This window comes from Orcinus orca, chromosome 19 (genome assembly GCF_937001465.1).
Source record: "Orcinus orca chromosome 19, mOrcOrc1.1, whole genome shotgun sequence".
NCBI lineage: Eukaryota > Metazoa > Chordata > Mammalia > Artiodactyla > Delphinidae > Orcinus > Orcinus orca.
In genome coordinates this window covers 6057269-6069703 of record NC_064577.1, presented here as the reverse complement: position 1 = coordinate 6069703, position 12435 = coordinate 6057269, and the positions used below count along the sequence as shown (strand labels likewise).

Below are 12435 nucleotides of genomic sequence, written 5' to 3'. Positions count from 1 at the left end.
AGATATTTCTCCTGTAAATAAATTAACTTTCTGTTACAAGCCTTATGTGAATTTGGGTACCTTACAATCCCAATTTTGACCAGGATTTTTATCACCTCAGATGTGATGAATAATGATGTTCTATACCTACATACAAATGAGACATGTCTTGACCACTAATCTACTTCTCCTACTGTTAAGAAAAGGCATGGAATCATGTATTTTTCATTCTTTTTTTTATTACCTTTCTGCTTGATGTTATTTTCTACACATAGGATACACTCAGCAAAAGCTCACTGAACTTGGAACAAACTTATGAGAATAATAAAGTTATCTTAATTACATATGGGGCTTTACAGTTTATATTGCACTTTACATTTTTTTTCTCATTTGATCACAGGAATCCTGTGAGTTAGAGCTCCATTGCAGAAATGAAGAAACTAAAGCTCAAAAAGTTTAAGCCATTTGTTCAAGGTTTTACAGAGCTGGAACTAGAAGCCAGGTCTCTGATTCCTAGGGTAGTGCTCTTTCCCACTGTAGGATTATCTTACACTGTAAGATTATCATCTTCCGATAATGTTGCTACATAATGCTACATAAAAGTAGATAATCAGTGTTGCTGTCCCTGAGTCAGTAAGAAAATTAACATATAAGTACATTACTAAGACCTATTGATTTGAATAATACTTTTCTCTAGAATGATACTTTGGTTTATAAATCACGTTTCATTTATTTGCCTTCATTCAGCTTTCAGCTATGTATAATTCTTGCCTACGCATATAGCCTCCTGTTTGGTCTCCTAAGCTTTGGTTCAAAGTTCTTACTTCTGAACTTTGTCTTCTCTTTTCCTGTTTACTAAGTAGCTCTGGGAAAAACACAAGTCAGATTGTTTAATCTGTGAACCATACATCTTTGTTTAATTTTGTCTCGCAGGCACTCTTGACCACCACCAGGGGGCAAAAGCCTACCAGCTAGCTTCTCTGCGGTACATTCTACATAGGACCGTACTGTACAGGGACCCTCAGTGTCTGATTCTTGATGGAACCTCCCTGCTAATTATTTCAACCACAGGGCCCCAAGGAGACAACAAAGGCTCAGCACAGAGGGCTCTAGTGGCACTTAACCATAAAGCGGCCAGAAAGAGCTCACGACAGCTCTGTCAGTTTAAAAGAAGCAATAAGATCCAAGAGAGTCTGAGCGATAAGGCGGTGGGTTAATAACTGCAAACTCCTGAATGTGTGTGTTTTACAGCTTTGATATGTATGGTAGTATTTACCAGCACATCCAATCAAATTGAGAAACAGCTTTGTCAACTCTCTTGCCCTGTGTAATCAATCAATGGCATTTGCATAGTGCGATTCCCCCCCCACCTTCCATCTTGATTTTTCATTACATTCTTGGCTTATGTTCAGCTGATTTATCTTTTAGAAAGCGATTTCTTTAAAATATTTAATCGGCATTCCGCATGTGTCTATGAAATAATGAAATCTAAAGACGAAGGAGAGGAAACCCCTAGGAGCAAATCCTGTTTAGTCAAGAGAACTTCTTGCCAGCAGGGAGCAAGTGGGAGGTAAATAGCAGGTTGGACCCTTCCAACTCCGTGAGCCCAGCTTTCTCGGCCTCCCAGGCTCGCTCGGCCTCTCTGCACCTCACGAATAATGAATGAGTCCTAAGACAGGGGCCAGGATAATAGAGGAAGCACGAGGGTACCATAAAGACTCCCGGGGTATAAAATTACAAATCTTTCTTACTTTCAAAAAGTCTCATCCTAAAACATAGAGTCGGAGACGGAAGGGTGGGAACGCTCAGAAAAAGCCTCCCCGAGGGCCGGGTCAAAGGGAGGGTCTCTAGCCCAGTAAGCCCCACCCACGCTCAGAGAAAGCGTTTGAAACCCCGCGGCGCCCTTTCCCATCCGGAAACATGTTTGCCTCGGGATTTTTACCTCAGTTTCTTCTCACGAAGGTGGGTTAAGCTGTGCGCCCCACCTCAGAAAATGGTCGTCCCTCAGGAGTGGGGGCTCCAGCGACCCTCAGCTGCGAGACCCCGCCCCCCAACCCACTCCACAGCCCCCGGCGCAGCCAAACTGCGTGATTCCAGAGGCAAGGAGGAAACCCGGGAGGGGGCGGCGGCCCTTGGCGCACGCACCCGGCCGGCTTCCGGCAACTCAAGGGTTACGGCCAGGCGGCGGCGCGCGCCGAGGGGAGAGGCGGTTGCTGACAGGTGGCGCCTGCGCACTGGGAGCGCTCATTGTGCCCCGCAGCTGCCGACTCGCTCGCCCGCCCGCCCGCCCGCCAGCCGCCAGTTCAGCGCGTCAGTCTGCGAGAGTCCGGTGGTGGGTGCGGAGCCTGCTGCCGTTCGCGCGGTCTCCTCCTCCTCCTCCTCCTCCCCGCCCCCCTCATCCCCACCCCACACCCCTTGCCTCATCCCGGCTCCGTCACCCTCCCGCCCCCCCACACTCAGGACAAGAATGCCCTGCCCGGAACAGCCCAGCAGCGCCTAGATGGCTTTGGTCACAGTCCAGCGGTCGCCTACCCCCAGCACTACCTCCAGCCCCTGCGCCTCGGTGAGTCTTTCCCGGCAGCCGCTCTGCTCGCTTCTGTCACTGCGGCTCCGCTTTGCCTCAGCGGGTCCCGCCGAGCGCCACTGCGCACGCGCCGCGCCGCTTCCCAGGCCTGGGCACTCTGCTGCCGCGAACCCCCCACACCCCCCCATCTTAAAGACGAGCTGCAGGAACTACAGAACGTCGATTTGTGCCCCCATCACTCTGAGCACCTAGCGCCTCACAGTCCTCGCCCCGAACCCCCCTGTGGCATGCCTTCCTCTGGCTTGAGCACTTCCTTTCGGGAATGAGTCATTCTTGCTTTTCACCCTCCCCCTTCCTTTACCCTCTGTTGCTCCGCTGCGGGGAGAGGACCCTGGGACTCCTGCGTTGCCCCATACACACACCCACATCCCCTTACCCGCGCCCATTTCAGGGACCCGTTCCGTATTCGCACACTGCACGCCCTTCGGGCTCTCCGGGTGTCTTTCTTCACCCTGGTCACTCGCTGTCTTTTTGTGCCCTGTCCGTTGGGCTTCATTGGACGGCTGAACGGTAGTTACTCCTTGGTTTCTCCCCTCCTCCCCTCCTCCAAAGGGTGGCCGTGGTCTCTGCTCTTTGGATCTCTTACCTCTGCGAGGTCCCGAAGCATCTGGCGCTGCTTGATGACCAGTGCCAATTCATTTACATCTCACAGACATTTATGCCTTACACTCATTGCTCATGATCGTTCTTGTTCTTGGGTCGTGTTTGTATGGCTCGTTACTTCAGATGCCTGTGCCAGTGAAGCGTGCTTCCAGAAGGAAAATACCCAGTAACCAGCCTTTTCCTGCTGGGCCCTTCTTTACCTTCGCCCCACCCCCACTCCTTTACGCTCCATTCTTTTAGCCTTTTTTTTTTCCTGAAAATATTTATTTTTTTAAATAAAATATTGTACCAGTGGGGGGAAATGGGATCTTAAAAAAAAAAAAACCTAGATGTTTTAGAGGGAATAAGTGGAATGAATATATGAGAAATTGGAAAAACCATTTTGAACTTCCTTCAGAACAGTAATTTAAAAAACTGTGTTGGTGGATGTAGTGGTTTCAACTTGCAAAAACGTATTCAGTAAACGCTGTACTACCTTCCACTGTAAAAATTCGGGTTACTCTTCATATGTATATGTTAACTGAGGTGTGTGTGAGTGTTGATGTCTTGAAAGTGTGCTGGTTTGTAATTTCAACGTAGTTTCCTGAATTTCAAAATTTTGTTGTGTAGAGTGGTGGTTTCTTTTTTCCTGAGCTAGCTTTTGCACTTTGTGTGACCAAATTGGCAGCTGTATCCTAATTCTAGAAGTGATTATACTTCAGAGGTTACCTTACTTCGTGTTGTTTCCAGAGAGCAGAACTAGCTAGGATCCTTGGATAGAAAGAAATTCAGGGAGGCAGATTTCCAATCATTCTAAGGAGGAATTTGTAACAGTGGGGTGGACTGCCTTGCAAAATAGTGAGTGCCCATTGCTGAAAGGTTCAAGCAAAGGCTGGAGGGCCTTTTGCCTAGGAGGTGGTAAAAGGGCTCTTTCCAACTCTGAAGATTATGTGATTTGAGAATAACTGCACTTGAAAGCTAATAAAATATTTAAGGGTCCTCTGAAGACAAGTATCACAGGAATGGAAATTTAATATACTTTATTCTTATATGTGGTATTTTATGCTAGTTTTTGGAAAGTCACTAACATACCATCAGACCATCTTAATTCACCCCACCAGTAAACCTTTGGAAGAAAGTGGTTACCACGCCAGATTTTGGCTGAGAAAGCAACTGAAGGTTAATTGAGTCATGTAGGCAAACCAGGAACCAGTATTATATTGACATGATTTTCCCTGGGCATTGTTGGAAGCAGTTTATGCTGTAATAATAATATATGTGTATCACGTTATCATACTAATTTTCTTGAGGTGAATGATTAGTAGTACCATATCTACTTGATGTAACTTAATTAGCCAACACTTGGTTATTTTAGAATCTGGAGGTATGTTAATAGGCACTTTTGACATAGGTAATTAAATTGATCATGTGGTAAGCTCAGTTGTTGAGCTAAGTGGCTGATATTTCTACATCTACTTGCTATAGTAACTTGGGTATTTCAGTTTATATGTGGCCCTGGGAGTAAAGGAATCCTGGGACGTGTGTAACAGTCAGCATTGTTAGCATGACTATGACCCAGTTACCTTTCCCTTTAAATTGTTTTCCTATTCCACTTTATCCAGAGCTTTTTCAGTTGAGTTGTCTCATGGTCCTTGCGTTCCAGTATTTGACTGCTGTCTGACTTGAATATATTTGCTGTTGCATCTCTTGCTGCATGAATAAGTTGAGTTGTTTGTTTTAAAAGAGAACAGAAAGAATCTACAGAACCTCAAAAGGAGAGATTTAATTTTGTGAGGCTGGAAATTTAGGGTTTTTTAATTAATCATATTAAGCATTCTGTTACGCTTTTTCACTGTAGGAGGTAAGACATTTTAATACTGTCAGCTCTTCAGTGTTCTTTCATTAGAGATTAAACAAATCTATTGATCATCCACTGGGTGTGAATGACTATTATAGTATCAAGATGTATAAGATATTGACCCTATCTAAGATATTGACCCTATCTATCAGGGTCTATAATCTTGGGAGGGAGGGGGTGAGGGAAGGGACAGGGACTGGAGGAGGAACAAACGTGAGAGTAGAAAAGGAGAGTGAGGGGATGCTACTGTATGTACATGAACAGCCAGTTTGTAAATGGCCATAAGTATTGTCTGAATTCAAATTAAGATAAATTCACTAATGGCAATAGTAGTAATAATAATATGTAACATTTAAGTGCCTTATATGGATTAACTTATTTACTCCTCACAGTATGCCCAAGGGAAATTGCTATTATCCCCATCTTACTGATGAAACTGAGGCGAAGGGCTATTAAGGAATGTACCCAGTGACACTCACCTGTTGAAGATGTAATTGAAACACAGATGTGTCTAACTTTAGAATCTTCCATCTTTATCCTTCCTGGTAATCAAAGAGAAGTATACATAGTTAGGTGGCTCTTGAACTAGGCCTTGAAGGATAGGTTGAATGTTTATAGGCCGACATAGAAGCTGGGAAGTAGAGAGTATTCCAGGTGGAAAGAAGCTGTATAAACCAAGACTTAGAGACAGGAATGTACAACGCATATCTGAAGGACTTATTAAATAGACCAGTTTGAAGAAGGATTTGTTTCGAAGAGTAGTAATAGATAAAGGTGGGGAGGCAGCTAGGGCTGCAAAGGGACTGCTGAGCTTAGGAATTTGAACTTGATAGAGAAGGTAATGGAGAGTCCTCAGAGGTTTTTGAGCGGATATGATCACAGTGGTGTTTTAAGAAAACTGATCTAGCAGCTGTGGGCCAGAGGGAGTTGAGAGGTAGGGCATGAGTGGAGCAGGTTAGAGGCTGTTACAGTAGCCCAGGTGTGAGATAATAAAGGCATGAACTGGGAATGTGAAAGAAGGGAAGGAAAAGGACAGATGCAAGGGATTGTGGAGAAGACGCAAAGGACCTGGGATTGGATATAGGGGAGGAGGAATCAGAGATGCCAACTCTTGGAATATATTGTTCTAGATGTTTCTAACTAATTGTGGGCAATTTAAGAATTATCTCTTCTATCTGGTATGAATTTTCTGAATGGATACCTATATTGGTCCAGGGTTATATAAATACAGTGAAATACCATAAAAATCTTTTACTTTTGTAAAAGTGCTTTATGCTTTTCAGAGTGTCTTGTGTTCATGGTCTAATTTAATTCTAGAATAGCCTCATAAGTTACGCAGGACAAATACCCAGGTTAAAAGGACTTGCTGAAGATTGCAAAACTGGTTGGTATAAGATCCTGCAGTAGAACTAAGTTCCTTGGCTCCTGGTCCACGGAGTGATAAGAGAGACAGCATATTAGTTTCTGATCCTGAGAACTTGACTGCCAATAGAGAAAAGGAATCAAGACTTGAGATGCAATCAAGAACTCACACTGTCTTTTGAGTTCATTTATATATTGTCTGTTTTGACTTTCTATCTTGACTGTCTAGAACAGAATCATCCAAGTCTTGTACAAACCATTTTTCGGTGATACCCTTATTTGAAGCCTATTATCTCTTGGTTTACATAGAAATCTTATAAACTTGAATATTTAGTTTCCATGCTCATAGAAGATTACCAGCAGCAAAATAGGAATGGAAAGGGGCAGGTGCTGCTAAAGGCAGGCTCCTTAAAGTTCTGGGAAATAATAGTTGAATGGTTTTACAGCAAGGGAGGAGGAAGAAAACCTATAAATAGCTGACCCAAGGAAAAAATTTAGCAGTTAGGGACTACTTAATGTAAGGACAAATACCCCTCTAAGACCCAGTACTCCTTCAGAGCAACTATTATATGGTTATAGTGATGACCCCAAATCATCGTAAGAAGACTTAATCTTGTTTTGTCTTGGTTTAAGCAGTCGGGATTGAGTGAAGTGTATTTTCAGATAGAGATCCATCCAAGTTTCACCAAAGTCTTCATGTTGAGGATATGGGGAGAGGGAAGGGTAAGCTGTGACAAAGTGAGAGAGTGGCATGGACATATATACACTACCAAACGTAAAATAGATGGCTAATGGGAAGCAGCTGCATAGCACAGGGAGCTCAGCTCGGTGGTTTGTGACCACCTAGAGGGGTGGGATAGGGAGGGTAGGAGGGAGGGAGACGCAAGAAGGAAGAGATATGGGAACATATGTATATGTATAACTGATTCACTTGGTTATAAAGCAGAAACTAACACACCATTGTAAAGCAATTATACTCCAATAAAGATGTTAAAAAAAAGATGCACATTTTAATTAATTGGGCAATTCATATATATATATATATATATATATAAACAAATGGGGATGTGGGATAAATAGATATTATTGAATTATATATATTCAGATATGACCACACCTCTCTCCCTAGTCAGAGAAAATAAAGCCATAGCAAATATGAAATTGATTTATATAAAGTATATACTTAAAAGTGACGCTTTTTAATTTTTTTGAAGACAGCTTTAGAAACTTTCTTGAACTGTAGAAATAATACATGCCAGTTGTAGGAAATTTGGAAAATATGGAAAAGCACAGAAAACAGAATAAAAGGTACATGCCATACAGCTGAGCGTGTATTTTTACATAGCTGAAATGCTACTGTATGTATAATTTTGTATACTTTTTAACAGTTTTATACATATCATAGATGTATTGCCAAATCACTTAAATGGCTGCGTTGAGTAGTTATAACTCATTCTAACCATTCCATTATTGGTGAATATCTCGGTTTTTTCCTAACTTTTTTTTCTATTATAAATTACATTGCAGTGACCATCATTGTGCAGTCAAATATTTGACTGCATTTTGGAACATTTATTAAGATTTCAAGAAATACAATTACTGGATCACAGAGTATATGCAATTTTAAGATTCCTGTTACATAGTTATACTTCCTAGGACGGTTGTTCCCAGCTAACATTTATTCCAACCAACGTAGTGTAAGAATGCTCATTTCTCTTAGCCTTATTAACACTTAGCCTTATTCTCATTTTATTGTTAATCATTGGTAATTTTTGAGGATAAACAGTAGTACCTAGTTGGCTTGATATGCATTTTATTATTAGACAAGTTGAATATTTTTTAGATGTTTATTAGGCATTTTTGTTAACTTTTTAAAAAGATAATTTTATTGAAGTATAGACTACAGGCCCTAAAATAAACCTGTTTTAAAAAGTGTGCAATTCAGTGATTTTTTTTTTTTTTTTTTTTTTTTTTGCGGTACGCGGGCCTCTCACTGTTGGGGCTTCTTCCGTAGTGGATAGTGGAGTACAGACTCCGGACGCGCAGGCTCAGTGGCCATGGCTCACGGGCCCAGCCGCTCCGCGGCATGTGGGATCTTCCCGGACCGGGGCATGAACCCGTGTCCCCTGCCTCGGCAGGCGGACTCTCAACCACTGCGCCACCAGGGAAGCCCCAATTCAGTGATTTTTTTATAAACCTACAGAGTTGTTCCACCTTCACTATAATCCTGTATTTCTATTTTATGAGCTATGTATTCTTTTCAATCTGTGTATTCTCTTGATACGTTATGAATATTACCCCTTTATTTATTAAAACTGTTTGCTTTTTAATTGTTTGTATTGCCCTTAGAATAAAGTCTACACTCCAGAGTTTTGCTAGCAAGACTTTTACTAAGGCTTTTACTTGCTTACCTCTTCAGCCTTGTCTCTTCCCAAGTGCCTGCCTTGCACACTGCTCAAGTCACGCTGACATGCCATGCTCCCTTTGATCTCTAGGCTTTTGCACATGCTGTTCCCTTTTCCTGGAAACCTTCCCTTCATCTCTTTACCTGACTAATTCCTGCTCATCCTTCAGGTCTCAGCTTAAATGTCACTTCTTCTGGGAAGCTTCCCTGACTCCACTCCCAGACTATGGTAGGTGCTGCTTCTGTGCGCAACATAGCACCCTATACTTACCCGTCGTGGCTCTTATCTCTTTATTGTACTTGACTGTTTGATTGCTTATCTCTCCAACTAACCTTTAAGCCAGGGACTGGGTCTATTTACATATTTTTGTATCACCAGGGTCAAAAATATTGGACTGTGGATCAATGGATGGATCGATGGATATAGTCATATTTAGCAGTTTTTTCCACTTTGAGTTCTTCCATTGTTTTTAAGCACCGATTTGTTTCTAGAAGCCCAAAGAATATGACCACCCTTAAGACTTTTTAAAAAATTTATTTATTTATTTATTTATTGGCTGCATTGGGTCTTTGTTGCTGTGCGTGAGCTTTCTCTAGTTGGGGCGAGCGGGGGCCACTCTTTGTTGTGGGCTTCTCATTGCGGTGGCTTCTCTGTTGCGGAGCACGGGCCCTAGAGCGCCTGGGCTTCAGTAGCTGTGGCGCACGGGCTCAGTAGTTGCGGCTCGCGGGCTCTAGAGCACAGGCTCAGTAGTCGTGGCGCATGGGCTTAGTTGCTCCGCGGCATGTGGAATCTTCCCGGACCAGGGCTTGAACCCGTGTCCCTTGCATTGGCAGGCGGATTCTTAACCCCTGCTCCACCAGGGAAGTCCCTACCCTTAAGACTTTTGATAAATATTGCTAAATTGTCCTCCATAAAAGTTGAATCAAATTTTGTTGATGAGCTATGTATAAAAATGTCTGCTTCATTGTACCCTCATCAGCCCTGAATATTGTCATCATTTGTTTTCTTTATCATTTTAAGAGCTCTTGTTTACTGAACATTTACTGTGTGCCAAACACTGTGCTAAGTACCTTACGTTCATTATATTGTTTAATTTTTACATCACTCCTGTGGTTTAGGTATTATTGTCTCTAATTTACAAAGAAAATTGAGGCTCAAGGAAGTAAAATGAATTGCCCAAGATTATAGGTCTGGTGTCTGACCCCAGAACTCTCTTCAACACTAGTATTTTATTATTGTTTTGAGTTGCCTTTTTTTTTTTAAGTCAGAGGTTAAACATTTTTCAAATACTTACCATTATTTATTTTATAGTCCCTGTCTTTTAAGTCATTCATGTGATTAGCCCAGCTTTCTTCGTGGAGTTATTTTTGCCATATTGATTTGTAAATATTCTTTGTATACTTATAATATTAACGTTTTTCTGTTATGTTACACATTTTGCCTTGGTTTTCCTTTGCCATTCTGTTCTATTTGTTTTTTATTCACTTTGATGTACAGACATTAAAAAATTTTAATGCTGTCATCTCAAAGTCTGTGTATGTGTGTTTCCATTGTTTTTCTACTTAGTTCAATTTTCCATCAATAGAGTAGAGAAATATTCACTGATATTTTCTTAAATTGTTTTATAGATTATTTTTATACTTAATTTTACTGCATGGTGTGAGATAAATATTAAATTAATTTTGTTCCAAATAGTTAACTTGTCCCAGTTCATTTTATGAAACAATCACTCCTTTTTTCTAATTCCACCTCTGGGAAATACTACATTAGGGTATAAGCTAGAGTGTGTTCCAGTGAAGTTCCATTGCTCTTCCCACAGGATTTTAGTTAGGTTAGCACATATTATTTAGTATTCATTAAATTGTGTGGACAGGGACTTCCCCGGTGGTGCAGTGGTTAGGAGTATGCCTGCCAGCGCAGGGGACGCGGGTTCGATCCCTGGTCCGGGAAGATCCCACATGCTGTGGAGCAACTAAGCCAATGCGCCGTAACTACTGAGCCTGTGCTCTAGAGCCTGCGAGCCACAACTACTGAAGCCCGTGCACCTAGAGCCCATGCTCCGCAACGAGAGAAGCCACCGCAGTGCAAAGCCCGCATACCACAATGAAGAGTAGGCCCCGCTCACTGCAACTAGAGAAAGCCTGTGCGCAGCAACGAAGACCCAATGAAGCCAAAAATAAATAAGTCAATTTATTAAAAAAAAAAGTTGTGTGGACAGAAAATAAACTTAAACTAGCTTAGATTTTAAAATTTGACTGGTATCTGGAAAGTCCAGAGGAAGAGCAGTTCTTTGGTACTTAAAATGTGTCTTCAAGTCTCTTGTCCTTTCTATCTGGCTTTAGTGAGAGGGAGCAGATTCTAGATTATGCCCTGTCTGAAAAAGGCACCATGCAGAGCCCACACTACCTTTCTGTGTATCACCATTGCATATCGTTCCAGGTTCCAGCAGCTTAGAGCTTTGCAGTTTTTCCATTAAATGCCTGCTGTCATGTTGGCTACACAGTGCCTAGCCCATAGTAGGCATTCTCATGTCCATGTGTTTGATTTATTTGTTCATTCATTCAAGAAACCTAGCTGTAGTAGGGAAACTATTTCAAAAAAAAAAAAAACCAAGCAGTTTGATTATTGATATGACTCTACCCAATTTGAAATATGCCAGAGGTCAGGTGTACATGGGAGGTGAGACCTAAGGAATCTTGTTAATCAGCAAATAGGTACTGAGTGCTGTTTTGTGCAGGTAATGCAATCCATTTTCTTACTCTGGTTCTCAGCACCGTGTCTTTTTCAGATACATTTACAAACTGCCCTGCATTTTCTTGTGCAGCTGAGCAGTATAGCTGCTATTCACAGCGCCCCTCATTTTCCTGTTTGTCAAGAGAAAGTCAGGTGAGGTGATCTTGGCTCTGAAATGTAATGAAAGTCCCATGGTTCCCTTGATTTCTTACTTGGTGGGAGAGGATATGCTTAGAAAGAAATGGGCAGAAGTAATGTACTGTGTTACAGCCTAGATTTTTTGGAGCTGTTTGATTCATTTTTTTTTTTAAAGGTAATTTAGCACCTTTTTGTATCCTGTGCTATACTTGATTCTGAAGGTATCTATTTCTTTACTTATTCATGCCAGGATTGGGGATCCAGCAGCCAGGTAGTCCCTGGCCTCAGGAAGCTTAGAGTATAGTGGAAAGATTGGTATTAAATAAGTAATTATATTACAATGTAGTAATCACAATTGATGTGTAAGCCTTGAGGAAGAGAGGGAAGGCCAGCAAGGACTACTGAGTTGAGCCTTAACGAGTGAGTGGAGTTGACCAGCAATTAGAGGGTGAGTAGCAGGAGGGAGGCAGGCATTTCTAAGCATGAACTTAAGGCACAGGGCCAGAAATGGCACGTGTGTGCTGGAAGCCACAAGCAGTACAGTGTTGATGCTGTGTAAAGTGCAGAAAATGGGGCTGAAGAAGCAAAGATAACTTCTTTTGAACTGTAACACATGTGCCCTTACTTTGGCTTTACTTTAAAGTGAATTTGTTAAAATTTGTGATATGAGCAAGAAACCTTAAAGTATAACTGCATAGCTACCATTTTTCAAGTGTTTGCTGTGCTGTAGACACTGGATTCAGCACTAACAGGCATCACAACAATGATTTGAAGAAGTACTATAATTGTTCCCA

General features: G+C 41.9%; 2 protein-coding genes across 5 annotated transcripts in view; one reads left to right on the top strand and one right to left on the bottom strand.

Annotated features, from left to right (window-relative positions):
- Positions 1 to 2989, bottom strand: part of EFCAB5 (EF-hand calcium binding domain 5) — a 114550-nt gene extending 111561 nt beyond the window's left edge. Inside the window, exon 1 of the mRNA XM_033423317.2 lies at positions 2524 to 2989. The gene's annotated coding sequence lies outside the window, so the exon portion shown is untranslated. The remainder of the gene's footprint in view (positions 1 to 2523) is intronic.
- SSH2 (slingshot protein phosphatase 2) overlaps positions 2290 to 12435 on the top strand; it is a 247359-nt gene continuing 237213 nt past the window's right edge. For 2 of the 4 annotated variants that reach the window (XR_007473354.1, XM_049701725.1), the window contains exon 1: positions 2290 to 2542. Coding sequence is in view for 3 of the 4 variants with exons in the window: in XM_049701725.1 (XP_049557682.1) it covers positions 2480 to 2542 (63 nt within the window). In the remaining variant the exon portion in view is untranslated. The remainder of the gene's footprint in view (positions 2543 to 12435) is intronic. The other 2 variants (XM_033423319.2, XM_033423318.2) reach the window with 1 other exon arrangement.